The sequence below is a fragment of the Stigmatopora argus genome, chromosome 13, assembly GCF_051989625.1.
Source record: "Stigmatopora argus isolate UIUO_Sarg chromosome 13, RoL_Sarg_1.0, whole genome shotgun sequence".
NCBI lineage: Eukaryota > Metazoa > Chordata > Actinopteri > Syngnathiformes > Syngnathidae > Stigmatopora > Stigmatopora argus.
The window spans coordinates 15343753-15369672 of NC_135399.1; the positions used below are offsets into that span (position 1 = coordinate 15343753).

Below are 25920 nucleotides of genomic sequence, written 5' to 3' on the forward strand. Positions count from 1 at the left end.
CGAGACGTACGCCAAGGCGGCGTCGTCCTCCACCGCGTAAACAAAAACGACTTTTGTCCGCGGTGCGTCGTGGACGACGACGTCCCGGACGCGGCTCGCTAATCGCCCGCTAGCCTCGTCGTCCGGAGGGCGCGGGGAATGTTTGACTTTTAATTGGTCGCCTACGATGGCTGATTTCCCATCGGCCACCTGGTGGATTCCCGGCCGGCGGCGGAATGCTAATGTGATCAGAGGCTTTAATTGAGCGTGTTGCATGCTGGGAAAACAGCCATTGGCTTGTGTAGCAACGGCTACTGCGTCCTAAAGTATTTACAACATGAATGAAAACACATAGAAAAGAGCAGAAATTGAGCTTCTACCATTTATGACACGTATTTGTACATTCTTAAATAAAAAGGCTCCACTGGACACTCGTTGCATAGATATAATACAAGACCAATTTAGAAAAACAATTATCAAACACATCCAGTAACAAAAATAAACTCTCCCTCGTCAATAAACAACACGATGTCGTATCGTACAAATCAGATCGTCTCGACAATATGTACAGCGAAAAAAGGGGCGGAGTCGGTGAGCGCAAAGAAAATTCCGTTCAGTTGAGGATTTTTTTCTCCCCCCAAAAAACTTAAATGACTTTAATGAGCAAACAAGCGCGTTTTTGTAGTACCGCTTTGCTTTTTTTTTTGGGTGTGCCATTTAGTCGGTGGATGTCAAATTTGATTGAAAAATATTTGATATTGTCAAATTTGATTGAAAAATATTGGATATTGTCAAATTTGATTGAAAAATATTTGATATTGTCAAATTTGATTGAAAAATATTTGTTTGTCCAATGTAAACGTTTTGGGGTTCTGAGTAACTTTGCAAAATTATTTGCCCCCCAAAAATGTGCAAGTCATGATGAGTGGTGCAATTGTGACATTTTCATAATTTATAATTTAAAATTTGGATTTTTTTTTTCTCAAAATTTGACGTAACTTTTCCTGGAATTTTCAACACAATTGGTGACTGTTTTCGCAAAAAAAAACGTTTTTGTGGTGTGTTTGGTTTGTAAAAATGTGCTAAACAAACGCAGGCTAATAGCCCTAAAAATCTGGAATTTTGTTTTCAAAATTTGATGTAACTTTTTCTGGAATTTTAAACACAATTAGTGACCGTTTTCGCCAAAAATAATGTATTTGTGGTGCGTTTGGTTTGTAAAAAGGTGCTAAACAAACACAGGCTAATGGCGCTAGTGAGTAACGTGATAGCAGCGACGCCAAGAGAGTCACGTGACTGAGTGTCAAGGCATTTGATTGACAGCTGCCGGATCTGTGACGCGTCGTTGTCTTGGCGGACGCGCGACGAGTGCGACGAGACGAGACGACGCCAGCAGTGCAACAAGTGAGATCGCGTAGTGCAACGTTGGCGAGAACCAAAGCGCAAAAGTGGTAAAGGAAGTCACGCTATTTACAAAAGCTAACGAGCGACTGTTGAGATAGCCCCGCCTCCCTCGTGATTGGCTGGTGAGTCTCTCTTTGGAATCATTCAGAGTCAACGATGCTAAGCCTAAGCTAAAACTAACCCAAGAAGACCCCCGCCAATGCTAAGCTACTAGCGTTGTGCTAACATGACTTAACTAAAGCTACAGCCCGAGCGGCTAACTTGGCTAAAAAGCCACATTATATTACACCGGAAGGCCGTTTTTAGCACACGCTGGACTAATTCGTTTTTTGTTAGCTCACCATGAACAGAATGTCGCAATATTTCTAAATTCTTGTTGTTTTTTTGTTGTTTTTCTCGCTTATACCTTCCCAGCGGATCCAAAAAAGCCACTCACTACACGGTGGAGAATGCTAATAGCGCTTATGCTAATCGGCAGCCAGCAGGATTTTTAAGGAAAAAAAATCCAATGCCTTAATAAATTTTTCATAATGAGACGCTAGTAGCACTTTTTGATTGTACATCTCACGACACGCACTCGTGTTAGCGTAGCTCAGATTAGCCCGTTGGAGGCTAACATAGCAATACGGCAGATTTACGCTGTTTTGCAATAAATTTTTAAGAATGGATTGGAGATTTTCTTTTTCTTTTTTGATTGAAACAAAAATGGCGACAGGCTGAATAGGCGCAAACATGGCGAATGGATGTTTTTTTTTTTTGGTATTGATCGTGGATCTGCACCGTGGACCCCCCTCGAGGTGTTAACGGCGTCAACGGCGCGAGGGAGGGCGGGTGATTTTTTTTTTCCAGCGTCCGTGTTTTTCGTGTCTGTGATGAACATTTCCAAAGAGAAAAGCATGTCAAGCGGCTCCACAGAAAGTTGCCATGGAAACCAGGATAAGACTGCCAGAAAAACAAAACGATGCTAAGAGTGAAAAGTGTGAAGAGACATTTGAACATGGGTGTGGGTGTTTTTTTTTTTTGTGGGGTTACTCCATTTTTTTTGTTCATTTTCCTTAGCCATACAAAAAAGCACAGAATATTAGAAAAAAGTCAGTGCAGTCATCGGCTAACAAGGTAGCGACTAAGTTAGCATTAGTGGCTAAGGTAGGAGTCAAGTTGGCATTTTCTGATAGCTAATTTAGCACTTAGCTTAGCCGCTAACTTAGCAACAACTTGCTTAGCGTCATCTCTCGCGACCTCGCACATCGTGGGCCACAAATAGGAAGCTTTTGAAAAGTACTTCCTGTTTTTTTCTGTCCGCCATTGGCTGGTCTTCTCACATTCTGCTGAGTTCAAACGATTTCCTCAAAGTGTCATTCGGGGAAAAAAACGTCGTGGTTTTCCCAGTAGAAAAAAAAAATCAAAAATCAAAGTGTCGCTGCGCATTATTTTTCCCGGCGGCGTCCGCGCCGGGGCGCCGCCGTCGAGGAGAGTCTTCGAGCTAGCCTCGAGCTAGCCTCGAGCTAGCGGCGTGCTAGCGACGAGCTAGCCACGAGCTAGCGGCGAGCTAGCGGCGAGTCTCTGGGATGTCAGATTGCGCTGGCAGCGTTCCGGTGAGTTAATGCCACTAAATGGCATGAAAAGTTGAACTGTAGAAAAACGAGTAAGTGACGACTTTTCCCTAGAAAAAGCCCCGAAGCTAAAACCGGCGTTGAAAGACGTAAAAAACGGCAAACGGGTGTGGAAGTGAACGACAAGCAACAATCTAACTACTCCTCTTCTTCGCGTGGGCGCCACCCGCTGGTTGGCGACCGTCTGGGTGCGGGTTCGAGCGCCTTGGCGCGCATCAGACGTGACGCTTCATGTGCAGCGCCAGGTGGTCTGACCTGGAGAAACACCTGTGTACACACACACACACAACCATTAAGTCTCCAGCTGCCTTTGACGGCCATGGACGTCTAATTTTGGTTGGATTTGGTGACCCATGCGTCCGTTTCTCTGTCTGTCAATCACATGATTGGCTTGGTGTCGTTTTGTGCAAACTCAGTGAAAGCAGCAAAATGAACACACGCGCACACACGCACAAAAACACACACACATGACTTAAGCGCGTCCATTTGGACAGATGGCCATGTGGTTAGTTAGCGTGTGGCAGTTTTGGGGGTCCAGCTGGTTACTTTGGGAGCCCCTCTCATTCAAATCCTCATCATCTTCACTTTTCTTTGTGTCTTCTTCCTCACCTCACAAGGGGGAGGGGCTTCTTGATCAAACGGAATACTGTAGATGTGTGTGTGAAAGTCTATGTGTGCATCTGTACCTGTATATTTGTTTTTTGTAAGTGGTTAAGTAGGTCTATGTGTATATTTTTGGGGTAAAATGTGAGTAAATGTGGGTGGAAAATTGTGTAATTGTGTGCAAGTGTAAATTTTTGTAGAAATGTTGGTGGAAAACTTTATGTAACTGTGTGCATCTGTAAATGTAGTGTATGTTTCAGTGTAAGTTAGTGTATTTGTGTGTATATTTAGTGGGTACATTTTTTAATGAATACAAGTTACACTTATGTATAAAAACACTATCTAGTGGTAACCTCTTTGTTTAAAAAAAGTGCGGGTAAATAAAATAAGAGAAGATTTAATATGAACTCGTTTGCTGTCATTTTAAGTTACAATGTCTGTGTTGTGTTAGTTAGTAAAAGAAGCAAATTGATGTTGAAAACATCAATTGACAGCAATAGACGTCCAATCCATTTTGACAGGGAGTAGTTATAGTTAGTTTAGTCTATATATTGAATTGGATTGAATTGGATGCCTTTATTGTCATTATAATAGTAAAATGAGATTTAAAGCTTCACCGTAAAGAGCACATATAAATAAATAGATTAATAAACAATAAAAATGAAGTGAGGTTAAAAAAAAAAAGTGACTAAAGTGGTTAGCAGCACATGAGTTAGCTGTGGTGTTTTAGTGCAAGTATCAATTAAATTGAACTTAATGCCTTGATTGTCATTGACTATAATGAGATTTCAAGTGAAAGATGAAAATTTGCAGTGCTAAGACTGAAGTAAAAGTCTGACAATATGACTTATTGATACGCGTCTGCCAATGTTATGGCATATTAATGTGTCACTGGACGTGTCAAAACTCAACTCGTTTTTTGCGGCTTCACCTGAGATGAGCAGCCAATCGGAATCAGCTTTGTTGTTTGCGTGGGTGCGTGCGTGCAAGCGTGCGCTTTTTGCGTGTTATTACCTGTCGCAGTGGTTGCACTTGAACGGCTTTGCGCCCGTGTGTTTGCGGTAGTGCCGCGTCAACTCGTCGCTGCGGGCGAAGCGCCACTCGCAGCCTTCCCACGAGCACTTGTATGGCTTCTCACCTAATACACACACACACACGCACAATAGGGGGTCACTACTATGTCCCACACCCCACCGCTTTAACACAATAAACAGTCATAAATGAGCAGGAAATTAAGCCTTTACTGGCGCACGGCACCCATTACAAATCGCACACACACACACACACACATACACACACACACACACATACACACACATACACACACACATACACACACAGCTTGAGGTGGTTTTATCTGACATGTAAATGAAGAAAAAGAGACATTGTTATCCTTGCAATTTTGTGTGGGTGTGATGCCAGGTCAAAATATGAGAGGCCGTTCCCACTATAACTAGTTTATGATAATTAACACACTGACATCCATTTTTAAATGAACAAAATGAAGAATAGTTTCTCGGTCAATGAGAGTCTTCATGTTCACGTCGTGGCGTTTAGCGTTAACGTTGTGACATCACGTGACCTCGGCCGCACCGTCTCGTTGGCCAGATTAACCCGCCGCTAATCCACCGTCATGCTACGCCAATGCGCGTGTCGTTTTAATGCGGGTAGGCGGCGGCTTCTCCTCCCATTACGAGCGGAGTGGCTTCATTAGCGCTTTTATTTGCCATTTAATTCAATGCTCCTTTTGGGGGATTTATGGTGAGAAGAAATCAATTTTCACATGAATTTAGCTCTTTTTTTAATGCTTGTAAATGGAATTAAAGTGGGATTTGGAAGGAAAAAAAAGTTTCGGAATGGCCACGGTTTGACCCAGGAACTTTTTCATATATATACATAAATAAATATATGCATGAATGGCCAAATATGGATGAATATATGCATGGTTAGATATATTATTTGATAAATTAGAGGATAGATGAGTAATTTACTACGCGCATTGGATGGATATGAGGTCGGTTGAATGAATGGGTGGATGGATGTTGCATGGGTGAACGCATGAATGATATACAAAGATGGACACCCAGATGCATGATAGATGGACGCTTGAACGACTAAACAAACAAACCACACGGATGAATGAACAGCGGTTTTGCCGAAAACCCGTCATGGTGAAAAAACTGGTTGTATGAATGAATACACACGATCGCGACGGATGGACAGCTGTTCTGATGGACGCCATTTTTGCCTCTTTTTGACATGTGGGAGCTGAATTTGAACCAGCAATCCCACCAAAAGTGCTAACATGCTAACTGACAAACACAAATAGCCAAAACACTTATTTATAAAATAAATATGAAGGGGTGTGCTCGTGTGTGTGCGCACGCCTACACAAAAAAAGCAGCCCATCCCCCTCGGCGCCCCCCCCCCCTCCTCCCCTTGCTTGACTGAGGTTGCTAGGCAACTGTATCACTCTCTTCCCTAATTGGCTGCTAGCTTGTTGGTGTCGTTCTCTCTCTCCCTCTCTCTCTTTTACTCCAGCATTCTCCCCCCGAAACCCCCCCCTCCCCCGTTACCCCCTCCCACCCCTGTCACACGCATGCTAGCTCAGTTGCTAGGTGACTTCCCGGCAACACATTCTGGCCTGGCCTTGCCATAGTTGGCTGGCGTCATGGTTGCCGTGGTGCCAGGTCTGGACTTGCCCCTCCGCGGGTGTGTGTGTGTGTGTGTGTGTATGTGTGTGCACTTAAAAAAGGGGCTGGCTTGAGTGGGGCAATTACAGAACGCGGGTGTAAAAGCAGCGCCTGTCTGACACCTGCGTCCACGCAACACACACCCGCACGAATACGCCTTGTTGTCATGTGTCTAAGATCCAAAGTCATCTCAAGACATGACACTTGAATAGTAAACAGTGTATAAATGTCTTGTAGTGTTTTCATGATATTTTGGTGTACCACAAGGCTTTAGTCTTTTTTTTAATACATATTTTTAGAATCATAATTTTTTTTTTAATTTCACTAGCTTTTCAAAGTGCTGTTGTAAATGACATTTAATGATCCACTCGATCAACATTAAAAAAGCCTGTTTCAGTACTGTATCAAAGACCGGAATTAGCGGTCGTGTTACCCCGATACTGATAGTATTGCTACAGATTGTTTTTTGCTACCAGGAAATAATAAGGGTAAACGTGCCAATGTGGTGCAATATGTACTTTTTTTAGTTATCGTTTCCAACCCCCCCTTGACCCACGTAAGATGGCCGCCAAAATTGCACGTAAATTCTGGAAATTGGATAAAAATTGAACACCAAATATTTTTTAAATTTAAAAATGTTATCTTTTTCGTCATTGCAAACAAATGGAGTCTTTTTTTGCCGCGACAATAAACGAAGGAGAGCACGCGTCGCTTGAATTTCAAAGTTCGAACGGTGAGAATCGGTCAAAGGGGTTTACCGCGCGTTGAAAGAATACGTAAATATTATATCAGAACTACGGAAATATGGTAGAAAGTGCAAAATGTTGAATGCGGTCTTACCTGTGTGAGTCCTCTGGTGCGCCTTGAGATGCGAACTCTTGGTGTAAACCTTGCGACAGCCGTTGAACTGACACCTGTGTATTCTCTTCTTGTTCTCCGCCGAATCCCCCGCCGAGCCGGGCTCGCCGTCGCCCGGCGCGAGCGGCCCCGGGGGGCCCGGCGACGTCAGCGCCCGTGCCGCCACCAACTTGGCCGCCCCCAGGCCCACCTTCTTGGCCACCAGTTTGAGCGTGAGGGCGCCCCCCACCTGTTTCCCCAGGTGGCGCCCCAACTCGGGGGACGAGGGCGGCGTCAGCGAGGTGACGGCGGCGCTCAGCTGGGCGGCGCTCACGCCCGCCACCAGGACTCGCTCTTTGCTTTCCGTCAGAGTCTGGAGCAGTTTGGCGTGGACTTTTGGGAGCGGGACGGGCGGCGCCGCCGGGAAGCCCGGGAGGAGGGGGTCCGTCAGTTCCTCGTCGCTGTCGCCCTCGTGCGCCAGGGCCGGCGCCAGGAGCCGGTCCAGGTCCTCGTCCAACAGTTCCGACAGTCTCCTGGGCTCCGTTTGGAGATAGCGCTCCAATTCTAAACAGGTCTGATGGACAAAAAGAGGACGACGATACGTTAACGCCGCGTCATTGCGTCTCCTGGGCGTTGATTCTTGAGACGATGGCGAGACATTTGCCAAGATTACAATCTACCAATTATTCTTAACATTGAATTAATCATTTGTTTTTAAATGGGCCCTGATGAAATTGAGTGTAGGCAAAGAACCACAGTATAAAGAAAATATGATAATTGCTGCATTCATTTTGGCCAGGAGCCGCATGCGGCTCGAGAGCCACCCGCTCGCCACATCTGCTTTAACGCATGTTTGCTCTTGGTTTCTGAATTTTTTTTTTAAAATCGCCTAGCCAAACATATACATATATGTTTCCTCTTCATCGTGCATTATTTTGCTGGTGTGACGTACTATAGTCCGCAAAATACGCTACTTTTTAAATGTATATTAAATATAATTTCAGTCATCAATGGGTTAAAGACAAAAAATGGACAGTCAGATAAAATTACAATAAGCTAAACTTACATATATATATATATATATATATATATATTTTCCTCTTCATCATGCATTATTTTGCTGGTGTGACGTACGATAGTCCGCAAAATACGCTACTTTTTAAATGTATATTAAATATAATTTCAGTCATCAATGGGTTGAAGACAAAAAATGGACAGTCAGATAAAATTACAATAAGCTAAACTTACATATATATATATATATATATATATATATATATATATATATATATATATATATATATATATATATATATATATATATATATATATATATTTTCCTCTTCATGCATTATTTTGCTGGTGTGACGTACGATAGTCCGCAAAATACGCTACTTTTTAAATGTATATTAAATATAATTTCAGTCATCAATGGGTTAAAGACAAAAAATGGACAGTCAGATAAAATTACAATAAGCCAAACTTATATATATATTTTTCCTCTTCATCATGCATTATTTTGCTGGTGTGACGTATTATAGTCCGCAAAATACGCTAATTTTTAAATGTATATTAAATATAATTTCAGTTGTCAATGGGTTAAAGACAAAAAAATTGACAGTCTCTGCCATTTTGTGATGACCGGTAGATGTGAAAATAAATATGGAAGTGAGGAATCAAATACTGGCATTTAATTGGCTCCAAAAGTCCAAGCGTCAGCCGACATCTGCGGGTTGGACTTTTTTTCACCCAACATATATCGTCGTTTACAAAGAACAGCAACGTGGGTAAAAAAAAAGCCAATCGGCAGGTGAGCGGCGCTTTACGAGATGGTATAAATGTATGCATGTGCCAAAAAGGGAAGTCGTGTTAATGTCAGCATCATCAGCTTGCCAGCTTGACGTCGCCGACACACGCGCGCAAGCGCCATATGGAGAAGAAAGGTCACTTTGAATAACACGCCAACACTTCATTATCTACATTACGTTGTATTGCGTTACCCTGACAATCAGATTTATATACGCTGAATATTTAATGTATCGAATCCCGCGTGACATTCGGAAAACTATTTATAGACGCGGCGGCTCAAAATATCGAGATTCGCTATCGGAACGGCGTTCGTAGCACGTCATTGTTGACAAAAAAAAAAAATTGTCCGCCAAAATTTGTCACCAAGTAGCCATTTCCCATCCAAGTGCCTTTTTTGTTCGCCATCAAAAACTCATTTTCCTCAAAAACGCCAACATTCCGCTGCTCTAAAGTTGCCTGAAATGACATGAAAGATGACTCAGCACGATGGCGTCGGTCGGTGTTCATTTCCCTCTTTGGCCGTCGAGTGTTTTCTTTCCCTTTTTTGTGCACCAATGACTCCTAATTAAAACGCTTTACGGCGTCTGGAAAAGAGGCTTTTTGAAGTGGCGCCGCCGCCGCCACCGCCGCCTCCTCGGCGGACGCCAACGCTCAGATGGCTCGTTAGATTCAAAAGGCGCGTGTGTGAAGATCAAAAGCACTCGGATGCGTATGTCAGCAAACACCCGCATTTGTACGAGGGACACCAAATTTGCCCATGGTGATGCGACTTATTTTTTTTCCAAGTGTACAGGCACTAGAAATTAGCCTTCGGCCGTGACCGGACGATTCGCCGAAAGACGTTTGGCCGACGGACAGTTCGCCGAATGGACGTTTCGCCGAAACAGGATTCGCGCACTTCGGATTTCGGCGAAACGTTCGTTCGGCGAAACGTTCGTTCGGCGAAATGTTCGTTCGGCGAAACGTTCGTTCGGCCAAACGTCCATTCGGCGAAACTGTCCGTTCGGCGAAACGTCCATTCTGCGAACTGTCCGTCGGCCAAACGTCTTTCGGCGAATCGTCCGCGTATCGCCTTTGGCTATCATCATTAACATGACATATATATTCTTAAATAAATCAAAGGTCATTCACTATTATGATTTAAATGGGTGGTTTTTTTGGAAGAGACATGTTTTAAAAGTTGGCATGTTCTCCCCCGGGTACTATGGTTTCCTCCCACACCCGAAAACACCCATGCTAAGCTAATTGACCATACTCAATGGGCCCAAGCTATGATTGGTTGACCTTTGGGTCCTCGTGATCTGCGAATGGCTGGCCACCGATTCAGGGGGCTGCGGCACCCCTGGCGACCCTTGTGACGATAAGCGGTTCGGGAAAAATGGTCTGAAATGGGAAAATGAGTCACCTATTTTAAAGAAAATCTAAAAATATATATATAAACAGTTTTTTTGGGACATTTAGGAAGCAGCCAAAAAAAATGGAAAGGAAAGTTGTCAAGGCACCACAAAAATATTCTAATAACGTAAGTTTTGAAATGCACAGCTAGTAAGCCATTTTGACTTGACTTTATATAAACTACATGTTACTACATTATTTTTTAGAATCACTTTTCCTGCTATAAAAACAAAAAGATTTATAACAACTTGAGGCAAAAAAAAAATCCTAACGACATCGGGCATCCCTAATGTAAAGCAAGCCCTAATGACAAAATAATCGCATTTTGCAGCCGCATGACCAAATTTCACAAAATGTCGACAAGTCACAAACACATACTACTCAGACATGCAAACATCTTGAGACTACCACACAAACACACACCAACACACACAAGCATGCACACATTTCGGAACAAAACATCACTGTCTGCGCTTATTATAAACACAGCGGCCCGAAATTAATTAAGAGCTTAATCACACGTGCGCACAGCCAACAAAACACACACACTTGACTAAGGGGACAAGGCAGGTACAAGCTTTTAATTTCAAGCATAATTTAATACTGCTTAAACCAGCTTATGCTCATTCTGTGTGTGTGTGTGTGTGTATAGAAATGGACTGTGTGTGTGCGTGTGCACATGTGTGTGTGTGTGTGTGTGTGTGTGTGTGTGTGTGTGTGTGTGTGTATGTATGCATGTCCCTGGCCATTTGAGTAATTGGCTGAGATGGAGGGATTGGAATCAGCAGTAGAATCATCTGTTCCTCCGTCAGCTGAGCTTTCTCTTAATTAAAGTCTCCCTCCGTGTGTGCGTCGCATTCGCACCCGCACAAACCCGCAAAATGCCAAGAGCTCTTTGTATCCCATTGAAGTCAAATCCTCCATTTTATGCAGCGGAACAAAAACAAACAGCAATTTTCGCAGGCAAAGAAATACAACGCTAATGACTCGATTTACTGTTTAGAGGATTTGTCGTATAAAAGATGCTCATTGGACTCATGGGTAAGAAATGCGTGACGTGGCAGCGTTGGTTTTTGGAGTGCCATGCTAACCAGCTAGCCTAGCATCCGAGTCGAAATGGATTGGACGTCCATCCCAGTCAATGGCTGAGTCCAAGAGAATGTCTTTAAGACGAGGCAGGCCATCAAGGCGGCATATTTAGGGGAAAAATATCCCAAAGAAATGTTAGTGGGGAGAAGTTTTCAATTTTCAAGAAAGAAAGTCAAAGCCATAAAAGCGGGACGAAGTCAAGAGAGAAGACAAACGACGGCGCCGACAATAAAACAAGTTTAAATCCAACACGTCTTCATCGTTTCGGCCCTCAAGGTCGGACAATAAAACGAAGGCGCATTTCAACACACACACAAACACACACAGGCAAATCGGATTGTAGGACAAATATTTTAAAAACTGATAGATTGTTACTTCAACACAAATGAGCATAGTTTGTAAATATCATTTCTTACATACAAGTCGACTAAAAAAATAAATAAAACAATTTATATATATAAATAAACTATTTTTCCCAGCACAAAATCTCACCTATGAACATCATCTACCATTAACAACAATGTCCAATCCATTCTAACTGGGAGACCTGGCAGTTCATTCATTCACAATACAAATATGATTTATTTTAAAACGGTTTAGATATGTTAATAACACAACATCCTATAAAAAAACGGACTTGACTCAATGTCAAGCGCACACAAACACACACAAACGCACACAAACGCACTCTGTGTGTATTGCTAATTGAGCGTGAAAGTAGCGCATCAACGGCGTGATTTAAAAGTGCGCTTGTTAATGCGTCCAGACTAGCTTCAGTCAGTCACCTTCACTCGGGCGTTTTGGGTCTCCCTTCAAAATTCCTTCAAAATTCCCCAGCCACTTTCACTTCAGACGCGCAAATGTAAAAGTATTATTTTCCTCAAATACATCTGAAATGAACTGTTTTTACTGCGTTAGCAGCCATTGACGGCAATGGACGTCCAATTCATTTTGACTGGGAGACGTCCCATCGATGGCACGGAAAGACCAGCATGAAGACATTCGGTCCTCCTAGCTGAAATGAGTTGGACATCTTTGTTGTCAATGAGGATTTAAGCTTTATCAAAGAGAAGAAGCTGCTCTTTGATGGGCCATTGACTGTTCAAAAACAACTAAGTCAACCAAGTGAATCTGAAGGGGACTCAGCTGCTCAATGGAATGCATTAACCCTTTGTCTTGCATCTGTGTGTGTGTGTATTTGTGTGTGTGTGTGTATTTGTGTGTGTGTGTGTGTGTGTGCTGGGGCAGGATGATTTGAGCGATGAGGTCATTGTAAAGTGTGAGCATGCGTGACTTGGTGTGTGTGAAACAAAGGTTTCCAAGGGGGGGTTGTGTGTGTGTGTGTGTGTGTGTGTGATGACTTCACTGCTTATGAATGTATTTATGATCACTGAACGCGTGTATGTGTGTGAGTGTGAGTGTGTGTGTCTTTGTCTGGACGGATGGTTTTAACGTTAAAGTGATAGTGCCCTCACAGGCAATTGGCAGCCATTTTATTAGGGACGCGTTCATAACGCCCCTCGTGAACCTGCCGTGTAAGTTATGTCGGACGGTCATTAGATTAGGGACACCTCTCGGTTCTGGCGTAAAAGTAACACTATACATTAATACTATAAATCTGTGAAGTAACGTGTCAAATTAGAAAGATGAGACGTCTAGAAACATTTTTTAGGCTTGTTTATCCGATCCAGTTTACTTTTTTTTTTAACTACCATCAAAACTATGAATATCATTTGTTTTACACACACCTATGTACACATATTTATCAATTACATTTTGAAATGAAATGTAAACGAGTTGATTACATTGAGCTACACTTCAAAAATTACAATGTTATGACTTTATATATTAATTTAAACTCATAATTAGTCCATAAAATCAACAAATTCACTTAGCAATATTGAACCCCCCCCCCCAAAAAAATGCTACCATGCTCGAACTCAATGGCTGCCATTGACGGTGATGGACGTCCGATCGATTTGCCGTCATTCCACGACAACCCCCCGTTTACAACAAACGTGACGTCCGTCCCCGTCAATGGCGGCCATTTCCCGACCCCCCTTCCCCCAAAAATATACACTGTTCATTCATTCCTCAGTCCTCATCAAATAAAAAGACACGTCACGATGCATAAAAGCACTTCCAACTCAGGATGATTGCGACCAATCACGCCAGTGTGCACAAAACGCACACCTGCTTGCCTCCGGGGACCTTCATCCCCATCACCATCACCATCATCATGTCACCACAGTCTGACCTCCAGAGTTTTTTGGGGGGGTGGGGGGTGCACCCACTTTACTAGAAAGCAAAGCTGTTGGTCACATGACTGACGCGTGCACGCGTGTGTGCATTAGCAAGCCGTCCCGGGGTGAAAAGAGAAACACCCTCCACATTTCCATTTTGCTTTGTCCTGCAGTTCACCCCTAAATAATTCACATGTACTATGCGCACACACACACTTATACACACACACACGAAAATGGTGGCCTCCGACTGGCATCGCGGCGATGTTTGCCTCTTGGAGTAAAAAAAAAACATACACACACAAAAATGAGGTCATCTTGGAAGTGTCCCAATTTACTCACTGAAAACAAAGTGGAAAATGACATCTTTTTGTACACACGATCTGATTGCGTCATCATTTTGGACAACAAAAATTGCTTAGGTTGCAATAATGAATCACTTATCATATAATATAATATTCAAATTATCATATACACCAGATTTGCTCATTTTTAATTATACTTAAGTTATTTTTTCCATTTATGGATTGGCTGGCCAGTGCCCATAGTTAGCTGGGGATAGGCCCCAGCCTTCCCCACGACCCTGGTGAGGATAAGCAGTTGGGAAAATGAATGAAAGAAGAGTTATGGGAAAATAGTAGTACTGGGAGGGGCGAATGAATAAAGGTTCAAATGGATTGGACTTCCATCACCGTCAATGGCACGGAAGAGAATCATTGGCCCATCATCTGTGTGGACTTGTGTATCCACTCTACATAGTATCCTTTCATTGGCCACTTCCTGCTGTCCAACTTGCCCTCCCCATGTTAGTCTTAGTGCTGTGAGACAAACGTCTGCGCTCTTATTGCCAAGGTCACCCTCCACCTCTTTGACATGGGTTCATTCCACACACACACATATGCACACACACACACACACACACGCACACGCGCACACACATGCACACACACACACACCGTTCATGCATGAACCAGCGGAGCGGAATGTTGGCACGCTGCGTTCTCCGATTGAATACGGCAGCCAGGATCTAAAACAAAGCGACGGCGCCAAATGAGTGTCCTGAGGGTCTTTGATGTTGTGTCGTTGAGATCAATTTCAACCTAAATGCTGACTTGGAGCGGATCAATGAGCGCCACACACACACACACACACACACACAAGTGGGCATACATACACAAGAGAAAACAAACAATGATTTCAGTTTTGCCAAAAGTTCTTGGGTCGTGGGTTCGATCCCCGATGGATCCTCACTGTGTGAAGTTTGCATATTCTCCCCGGGCTTGCGTGGGTTTTTTCCAGGTATTCTGGTTTTCTCCCACATCCCCCCAAAACATGCATGCTAATAAATACTACTACTAAATAAATCAGACTCAAACCCAATTGAACATTCTAAATTATTATTAGCTATGCCAGTTCGAACGTCCCTTGCCATCAATGACATCACATTTTATTTTTTTAAATCACGCCTACCTTGCATTTTCCCCCTTTATCTTCATTTTTAGTTCCTACACACACACACACACACACACACACACACACTGGCCATGTGTAAAGATGAGGGCGACTTTCACAAGGCAACTTTGTGGTTGGGCCTTATTTGTTCCGCTTTGACGGCGCCGCGCCGCACACCCGACTAGTTTGTCGGGGTAATAGTCTCTTATTTAATCTCCCGCACCGGAGGCTGAGCGCCTCATTCGCTTGCTGAGTTATGGCTGGCTCAGGTGTGTGTGTGTGTATGTGTATGTGTGTGTGTGTGTGTGTTTGCAACCTCGCCGTGCAGTACCAAGCCATCAAATTAAGATTAGCTGGCATTTTCGTCACTTTTTGTCAAATCTGATGATCTGCACTTTGCGGCAGGATGTCACATTTTCGACTTGAGAAGGAAGTTGGATTTTTTATTTTTTATTTGTTTTGTCAAAAGAGGACGAATACGGACGGTCTAGTCATTGAGCTTCGGCGTATCGCTTCCTCTTTTTTTTCATTCTCTGGTGGGTTTCCTCTTTTTGTCTGGCTGGGAAGCAGCTGGTCACTTACGCAACAGCATTCGTGCACACAAAGGACGGCCATGATTAATTGATCGGAAATCGGGGACTATTTTCGGAAGCGGCCGCCGTGGCGACCGCGACGACTGGAAGTTCGGGTGGCCGGGGGATGTGGGTCAGGAAAGGGCCGTCCGTCTCTGGCGTGGGAGGAAATGAGCTATTTCAAAGGCGGAGATTGCCGCCGGCTTCCGAATGGTCGCGTTGGCCTTGGGACTCCAGTGTCAAAACATGGGATTTCAACATTAAGGAGAAAAGCGCTCGGAGAGAGTGGACACCCGCCTGAGCAGCCAAAGTCAAAGCATGGCCATATCCGTTCTCCTCGCGTCCCAAAATGTCATCACCCTTCGTCTTGTCAAATTTGAGTTAAATACGGAACGGCTGTCACGAAATGCCTTTTATGACCTTTGACCTCCAAGTTTCACCATCTCTTCCTATTGCAAACGTGATGGTAATCCCTTGAGTCGCTCTTCAATTATCTTGAACACAACATCTCGGACCTCGGTGACCTTTGACCTCACCTGCCCAAAATGGAATATTCCATTCATATTCCAAACATACACTACAAGTTTGTTAATAATCCCCGTCTGTTACGGAGTTATCTCCATTACAAACAACTACGAGCAAACCGACGACATAAGCTCCGCCTCCTGTAGATAGACGCCTGTATATTTGATCCACACAAAACTTGGTAAACAAAGTATTTAAAGCCTCACTGAACAGGAAGTCAGCCATTTTACTTCGCACGTTTTGAGTCTTTGCCCCAAAAAGTTGGCTAAAATTGTGCTTTTTTTTAAAAACAAGACCCTGACACTATTTCCTCAACCCAAGCAAAACTTGGTCGTCACACACAAGAATCCACGAAAAAGGCATTTCATACATTTGGTGAATATTTCTACTGAAACGTCGGGAAAAAATGAGTTGAATCCTTTAAGCATGCAACTACTGACGCCCAAAAGTCATTTGCGCGAAGACGATAGCGCTCAACGTGCGCGTCCCTCGCCATCCTTATCTCCCGCGCCGCCACGATTCCCATCGGGAATTCAACGTAACGCATCGGCGGCACGCAAGCGTCTGGAAACTCGCCCGGATCCGCCGTCGTCAATCGGGATGAAAGTAAGCCAAACGACCGCGGAGAGCAACAGGCGGGACGGGAAAAAAAACCCGCTTAGAATGCGGTAAAAATAGCGGGATACGAGTATTTGGCGAGCCTGGAAAGTCTGCGTTTCTTGCCGCGCACTCACACAAATCCCAAAAGGCCATCCCATCATTCCCAATCCGCACGGACGCGGCAATTATACGGAGAGGAGGAGCTGCTGCTGTCAGGCGCAACAAGGCTAACAGACAGCTCGCACTGTTTTTTACGTGTGTGTGTGTGTGAGTGTGTGAGTGTGTGAGTGTGTGTGTGTGAGTGTGTGAGTGTGTGAGTGTGTGAGTGTGTGAGTGTGTGAGTGTGTGAGTGTGTAGAGGCGGGTTTATAGTGGTTGAGCAAAAGCGCTTGATGAGAAAGGACAAAGAAAAAGACACAAGCGACCAAACATGACGACGAGTGTGTTTGTGTTGGCCCAGAAAGTATTTTGAGGGAACTTGACGTTGCTCGACACTTTTAAGAGGCCGTATTTCTTTTTAAAGAGCCTCTGTAAAGCACAAATGTTGGACCTTTTTTTTTTTTTTTTTTATAAGAGTTTGGGACCAGGAGTGTCCAAACTATGGCTAATGGAAATAAGGAAAATATGGCTGAATGTGGCCCACACAAGAAGCTTAAGTGGTCTTAAATTTGGCTGCACTTCTCATCTTGAACACTAGATGGAGATGAAATGAATGTTGGAAAAGTGTCGTTTCAGGATTTTCTATTTGAATGAATATGAATTTCTAAAGACGATTTGTGTAAACATTTTGCCACAAAGTGATGTCATTTTTACAGTCCAAACTTTCTCCCAGCATAGTTTATGTTCCATAACACATTTCCTGCTAAACGGAAAGTCCGAGTAATTGAATGGTAAATACCGCATGACTTGTATATATGAAGCGCTTACACAGTATATATAAATAACACCCAAAAACTGAAATTATCAAATCAATATCAGATTTAGTTTGAATCTCAACGCACTGGCTGCCGTTGACGGTGATAAAAATGGAGTTCCTCTTAAAGTGAGCAGCTTTCAATTTGCACAACTTTGGCATACGATCACTTTTAAGAGATGTAGCCTGCAAAGAAGCTCACATCGTTGCAGCCCATTTGAAAGACGTAATCAGTGCATCATGCCCACATTTGTCTTTTGTAGTCCTCTTCATAAATGCCAGGAAGCTTTTTCTGCCCTTAACTCATTGGCTCGCTCCATGCCAGCCATCCTGGTAAAAATGGATTACTACATATACTACAAATCAACTATTTTCCTCCTATTTATTCATAATGCAATGACATTACTTCACACCACGTGAAAACAATGTCCCAAAGAGAACCATTACGAAACAAAAATTGTCATCCCGCCACGCGGTCCAGCAACACTATTCCTACTACAATGCTAATCGTTGCTAAAAACACAAACTCCACTTGTACGGAAAAAAACTACGGACCAGCGTGACCAAAGTTAACGACTTCTTAAGCCAGGAAAATGCAAAAATTCGCCACCTTTCACAAAAAAATGGCAAAATAGCCAATTTAACGGAAGAAAAAAAATCAACAAAACGTCCGCATCTTATTTTCTATTCCTAAAAAAACACAGAGGCTACCTCTGAAGGCAGAATAGAGTATTCCAGGGAAGCACTTTGTCCCACGTTCCGCGTCGCTGCCTTTTACGCGGGGGTGAAAAAAAATGTTGAAAAATGACAGTTTTTACTGCTGTCGAGTAAATGTAGACTTAATGGATGGGACGGACCTTCATTCACTACTTTAGGCGTAATGGACATGTGGGCCACACACGCACGCGCGCACACACACACACACAAACACACACGCGCACACGCTGGTCACAGCTGTGCCCATTCAATGTCCATCAGTGTGGAACCATCACACACACCAATTAACATACCACGAGCTCATTAATAGCTTTCAGTGAGCACGTGATTGAGCATCAATGTGATTTACGACGGGGCCTGACGTCATCACAATATTTTTTTTGCACGCGTGCACGCGCAAGTAAGATGATGATATATAATTCAGTCTGCAAATTCACTGTGACAGGTGTGCATGTATTATTTAGTAAGGGGAGCCAGCGGCCATTAGGCGCGTGCGCGTGCGCGCGTACATATCAATCAGATCGACGGGGGGCGCGCGCGCGAGGGGGGGGGGGCACAACACGGGAGGAGAAGAAAACAAGTTTGGCGTAGGGTGAGAGAGGATAAAGTCGTTTTCGGGTGTTGTGGGGGGACAATGGAAATATATGAGGTTTGGAAAAAGGACAGATTTGTTTAAAAGGAAGCGCGCACGTGACTGTTTTTACGAGTGCGTGCGCGTGCGCGAGTGCCTGTCAGCGGACCGCGTTGCGATCCATGTGAGCGAGGAAATTACGCTGAGAAACAAAACTGCAATAACGACAAGCCGAACTGAACGTGAATGCTTCAAACTGATCAATACAATTTTGTTTTGTGTGTGTGTGTTTTTTACAAATGTACATAGTGTGTTTTTTGTTTTTAAAAAAAAAAGATGCAAACTGACCTGCTGCCAATTCTCCTCCAAGGAAGGCATCGCGGAGAAATAACCAGTGTCGTGCACCAGTTGGAGTTCCTGGAAAATACTGTAATTAGCCAGCACGTCCATGCTTGTTGTGCACGTACAAGAAGAAGAAGAAGAAAAAATGTCCACAATCAAACAACAAGAAAAAAAAAAGTCCGCACGGAAGTGTCACATCCAAACAATTATTTCCCCATTTCCCGTTTGGAGAAAATCCCAAAGCACGAAGAAGAAAAAAAAACTAGAGGCGAAAGAGTAAAAGCTCCAAACGAGCGCGTAGTTTGGTTCAAATTTGGAGAAAAAAAATCGGGGAAAATGAGCTTAGTTTTGCGGGTTCCGCCTCTGGGAGCTCTGCTTCCGCACAAGCAGCTCGCCATGCAGGCTCGAGCTGCGGGTTGCCAGGTCTGATCTTCGCCATGCAGGCTTCCGCGGGTTGCCAGGCTCCGCGCGAATGGGGGGGGGGCGTGGTGACACCTGTCGGCTGCTTGCTCGCGTTACCATATAAGGTTAATAGGCTGCGTGATGTCAGTGCAGGAGGGAGCGGATGGAGGAGGGAGAGGCGGGGATTCGAGAGGACGAGGCATCCCGTTGGCCAGAGCCCACCGTTAGCCACGCCTCTTCGCGGAAGGCGGGGGTGAGTTATTTTTAGAGGCCTTTAAGAAGACTGGAGTATGAGAAGAGCCAGTCAGTCCTGAGAGGACCTCAGAAAGACCTGCTCTTGCTACTAGCTCGACAATAATAAACGGTGTCTACGTACTCGAGAAGCATGATTCCAAAACAAGCGCCGTGAGCAAAAGTCAATTTCCGGTCATGTGACTTGGACGGCTAGTGCTTGAAGCTAAATGTGTTGTTGATTAAAGCGAATGGACGACAAAGTGGCAGTGATCTTATTTTGTAACAAAATGTAACAACAACAATGTTACAGCTATTTTATGCAAGGTAATAAGCTGTGTTTCATTTAAACACTATAGGTTGATAGTGTATTAATAAAGGAATCAGATTGTTGATGTTGAGAATCTTACAAAGTTCTCCGAAAGCTATACATTGGGATGTTTTTTTAAACCAGTTTGGGATGAAAATAATAGTGCTAATTTTATTAATGAATTTCAAGTGGCATTGAATGATCATGTTTGCCTGCCATTGATGGTGGTAGATGTCCAATTTAATTTGACAATGGATGTGTATCACCGCCAATGGCAGGCAATGAGGTCAAGTGTAAAAACGTGTGATTATGTTCAATAAATGTATTCTTAAAAATACACAAACCGCCTTCCCAGTTAAATTGGGTTGGACGTCTATTGCCGTTAATGGCAGCGAATGAATTAAACATAGACACCTCAAAATAATCTACCTTCTATGAATAAATTAAAACAAAAAGAACAATGATCCCAAACTTTTCAAAAAAGGCCTTTCACCCAAACAGAAAAAAATGGCTTCCTGTTCTTATGTTAAAGCCGCAAATCAAATTGATCACAACTTGGTATGTACTTTATCCCTTCTCCATCCATCGCTACATGAATGTCCGGCTAGTCTAAATGGCCTACGCGTTGTGTTTTTGGGTGCGTAGGTGGCCTACATTTCGTCTAAATGTGCTTGGTAAGCAGCGTGCAAAGCAGAGGGAATCACGTTGAACAAAGAAGGAGTCACGTGATGTCCCCCACAGGTGCGCCGCCACCGTCCCCGGGGACGGACGGCGGAGATGCGCGTCTCGGAGGGCGAAAGGGGCGGCAGATGGCTCCTAGATGAGCTCTTAAGACATTTTCACCATTGATTTTGACCCAGAGGGTGGAGGGCTTGATCAATATGGCTGACAGATTGACAAAAAACAGCCGCTTGCACTCAAAATACAAACCTGCGCCATTAAAACCACCAGCATGTTAGCTATAGCGAGCAATGCTAAAGTGCTACCGCAACTGCTAGTTCTCCCTGATAGCAGAAGACCAATTACTACTATCACTGTACTTAAATGCTACATCGGCTAGCAAATTGCGCTACTACAATAACGATAACCCACCTATAAAACATCTCAATGAAAACCGCTGCGGTGACAACGAGCTAAACCGTCCCCGCGTTAGCTTGCTAGCGCACTCCAACTTGCGAGCGGTATAAAAGTCACGTCCGAGCCCTCACAAATGTCAAAGTGTTTCTTTTTAAATTAAAGTCACATTGAGACGTCTCATGTGGTTAGCAGAGACAAAATGGCTGTTTAGAGCGGCTTGTGTGTGTGTGTACGTGGGCGTAAACAATAGAGGTGTGTAGTAGAAGGGAGATGTTATCTACTTTTACGAGGCCATAAAACATCTCGGCAGTGACCTTCCTTTGATGGCCGCCCTGGCTAATGCGAGTTTGTACGCGGCAAACATGTAACCGCGTCATTACTTTCTTGCCTGCTGATTGACAGCCGCAAATACATCATCGCTAACGCGTACGCACTCCATTAGTGGTGGAGTACGTCCTATGTATTGTTTTCATGCGACGTTAGCTTCTTTGCGCTAACGTAACGTAAATGGCGGCGGCGGAGGCATTGAAATTAACCTGGTGTGGGGTCAATTATGAGGGTTCAACCAGGTTACCATGCAGGTTTTTGCCATGTGGGAGGAAACCGGACGACCCGGAGAAAACCCACGCGGGCACAGAGAGAACGTAAACTCTACATGGGAAGGTTGGAATTGTGGAGATGGACACGTTGACTAATTGTACATACGCGGTAATCATTTTCAATGCAGTTTATGCTCGTTAGGGTCGCGGGGTGCTGGAGCCGATCCCAGTAGAGGTGAGGCCAATGGTGGACTACATCATAAACATTTTATTGAATTTTTTTTCAGTAAGACAAAATAAGATTATTTTTCTATGGTCATCTGGAGGTTTGAAAAAATGAATTTTGTTATTATTTGTCTTTGTAAATAGTAAATTTGTGATTTTGAAAGCAAAAGTAGCAAAATATAAATATATATTTTTGCAATTGATGATGAAAAACGAATTTGTTTCATCCATCCAACTAGTGACAAACAAATCCGAGTCTCAACGGAGCGCTCTTGATGTTTGCACACCATCGCCATGACGACATTTCTGCTGGGATCTTTAGAATGTGTTTGTCGTCTCTTACCAAACGGTGCGTGCGGTTTCTCCCGTGGATCCAGATGTTTCCCCCGGCGTCGCGCTTGAATCACCTGCGACCCGTCTTTGGTGCCATGTCAACGTGACAGTCTGTGGGTTTCAATAAACATTTATTTTTACCATTCAGGTACAATAAACCAGATCTAAAAACCTCAGCATCTTCAATGATTATGGTATTAAAAAAATTGGAGGATCTAAAAAAAAAGATGTAAAAAATTTCATTACATCTTATTAAATGAGACTGAGATTTCAAAAAGTAATCAACAACATTTTCCTGATCAATATTTGAATTGAATGGAATGCTTTTACTGTCATTATACAGGTACAGATTTAAAGCTTTACTACAAAGTTCACAAATAACAACAACAACAAACAGACAAGTAAATCATCAATCAATAAATAACATATCTAAGAGCTTATCAAGATTCCAGCGCCAAATTGAACGAGACATCTGATCCACTTTTCTTCTCTTAACCCTGCCAGGTGTTCAAAGTGTAGGGAATAAAAAACCCACAAAAAAAACGGTCGCCTCCATGTAGCCAAGCGCCTGATGGCAACCAAATCTAACGATAATGACAATGATTTTTTGGTGTTTACAGTCAGTAGGTCAGCACGCGCGTTCCTCAGCCCGCCATTCATTCCGGACCAGTGGAGTCCACCAGGGACTGACATCATCTAAAAGCCTCCACACTACATCACATTGCCCCCCACAGCACCCCCCACAGCAGCACCACCACCACCACCACCACCACCAACGCCTGGACCCTTTTCTGGCCCGACCCTCCATCATTCCTCCTCCTCTGCCTGCATGGCCCACTTCTTCCTCCGTGGCGTCGCCCCGGGTCCAATTCAGCGGCGAACTGACACTCTCATTTAGTTTGGATTGCGATTGGACCCTACGACCCCCCACCCCCCTTCCCCCCCCCACCACCACCACACTTCCTTCCTGGAAGTAGAAGAAGAGCAAGAAGAGGCTTCGCACATAAATCTTGGCTGGTGACACCTCGCTGACCCACTTGGAGCGTCATGGCTTCTTCCGTCCATAAATCTCACGCCGTCCGTCTATTAGAACGCAAACCTGCAATATTCGCGCGGGGAAATGCCACGCTTGACACGTAAACTTGTCCTCAAAATAACCAGGGAATTCACAGTTGTCCATTAAAAAAGAATATGTATCATTGTTTTGCCTCGAAAACAATCCATTGGCCACAAACATTCCCTATAAAGTGGAAACATTTTTTTAAAGTACTAAGGTAACTTTTTTAAGGGTGGCATACAGTAATACTTTTTCATTCATTCATTTTCTGTACCGCTTATCCTCACAAGGGTCGCGGGGGTGCTGGAGCCATCCTGAATCGGTGACCAGCCATTCGCAGGGCACGAGGAGACAAAAACAACCAATTACTACTTATCGATAGGGACAATTTAGCATCCAATTAGCTTAGCATGCATGTTTTTGGGATGTGGGAGGAAACCAGAGTATCCAGAGAAAACCCTTTCAAGCCAAAGAAGAACATGCAAAGTGCACACAGTGACGACCAACTTGGGATCGAACCCTTGAACCCAAAACTGCAAGGCCGATGTGTTAACCACTCAACCACCGTTCTGGTTTTCATTCAAGAAAGTGAATCATATAGAATATAAAAAGAAGCAAATCAGGTATGTAAAAAAAATGGGGAACATGTTTCACTCCCAGATGTCCAAGTTATAAGGATAAAATAATATGAATTGGACATCTGCCGTCGCCAACGACAACCACAATATAATAATATTGATAATAATAATAATGTGGGGGCAAGAAGCAAAGATTCCGGAAAACGAGACAAAGTCAAGAACAATTTTGTCTTCCGGAGTCAAAGTTTGGCCCAAAAAGTGCGACAGGATGGACGAGATATTTGGTGCCCTCACTCCGAAGATTCCCGAGCTCCCTCGGGGAAGAAACCCCATTCACGTGACCAGGGCAGGCCGGCCACGCTGGATCCTAGGTGCTAATGCCTTCAACCTTTGTTTCTGTCTTTTTTTCTTGTTGGGCGACAGCCGCCGTCTCGCGCAACGTGCCCTTTATGTGTCACACGCATGTAAGTTGGCCATTACCGCAACACGTAAATGCTAACACGTGTGTAAGTGTGCCATTAGCATGCTTGTCATGATGCGAGCACACACACACACACACACACGGGTAAAAAACACACACACATGCCGGCCGGCTCTTGTTACCAGGCAGAGTAGACGCCATTAGCATTGATCAGGTGTGCGTCTGCGAGTAACTGAGTGAGTGAGCCAGCCAATCATATCTTTTCAAATTAAAGTGCTCGTCATCCAAGTATTGATTTATCCATATGGAAGGAAAATATACAATATTATTAACTATGGGAGGGGGGATAGATTTGATATTTTTGGTGGCTTGAAATGACTCATTGATTGCCAGGGAGAAGGTTACATGTCCAATTTATTGAAGCTAGAAGGACGGGTTGCGGTGCCACTGATGGGGATGAATGTCCAATTCTTTTTGACAGGGAGTGGGAGGGTTGGCAGCTCTTTTAGTCAAATGAGATTCAATTCAAAACAATTCATAGTAATCACTTCTCTTTTTGGGTCAATAGGAAGTTTAGAGGTTCAATGCTACATTGTTTTGGTCACACTTGTTGACAAAACGTGGGTTTTTCTATGGGGCCCCGCAGCACCACCTGGTGATTGCCAAAAACACATTTTTATTACCATCTGATTCGAATTTCAAGTATCAGACTCCGGGAAATATGAATATGAAAGCAGGGAAACTGAGACTACTCCTACCCGAACCACTTCCCCCAACTTTTCTGGGTAACAACACCCACTTATTTCCCATGTCAGTCTGGAGGTACCTCCAACATGTCTTGAGTTATCCTAATGGCAGGACATACCCAGAACACTTCACCCAGCATTCCATTTGGATGCCTGAGCCACCTCGTTTGCCTCTTCTTAATACCAATATGGATATTATGTTCTACTCTTTCCTCGCTTTTGAAGAAGTTGGCAAAATGCTCAAACGTCTCCTTTTTTGACCACGTAATCTTAAATGTGTTGCCTTTACAACAAAGTCGTTAAGGTTAAATGAGCTCGGTGCCCGCGTCCACCTCTTATGTTATAGCGTACGTACGTCCTTTATTGTACACGCTTATTTCCCTGGTGCGCTCGTTAACTAAAAAAATGATAAACATAAAACGGGAATGCAGTCGGCCGCTGGGGAGATTCGGCTTGAACCAAAATGGACGCCGGTCTAAAAACGGCGGACATTCTTGCTCAAATTAAAGACATTTATGTTAAACTTGGTAGATGGGAAAAGGCTTATAGGTGGTTTACGATTGTTTTTTCAAGATTGTTAAGAAACAAATAAATAAAAAATGTACATAAATAAAACAAATATTTTTTTACTAATGGAGTACATTT

At 43.7% G+C, this 25920-nt stretch overlaps 1 protein-coding gene across 2 annotated transcripts in view; it reads right to left on the minus strand.

Annotated features, from left to right (window-relative positions):
- Positions 1–2387: 2387 nt before the first annotated feature.
- Positions 2388–25920, minus strand: part of LOC144086784 (Krueppel-like factor 7) — a 33718-nt gene continuing 10185 nt past the window's right edge. Inside the window, exons 5-9 of one of the 2 annotated variants that reach the window (XM_077616887.1) lie at positions 22484–22584; positions 19363–19431; positions 7133–7703; positions 4614–4737; positions 2388–3263 (exon numbers count right to left, since the gene is read on the minus strand). In XM_077616887.1, coding sequence (XP_077473013.1) covers positions 3212–3263; positions 4614–4737; positions 7133–7703; positions 19363–19392 — 777 coding nt within the window. In that variant the 5' untranslated portion in view covers positions 19393–19431; positions 22484–22584 and the 3' untranslated portion in view covers positions 2388–3211. Of the gene's footprint in view, positions 3264–4613; positions 4738–7132; positions 7704–19362; positions 19802–22483; positions 22585–25920 lie in introns of those variants that run through there. The other variant, XM_077616886.1, reaches the window with a different exon arrangement.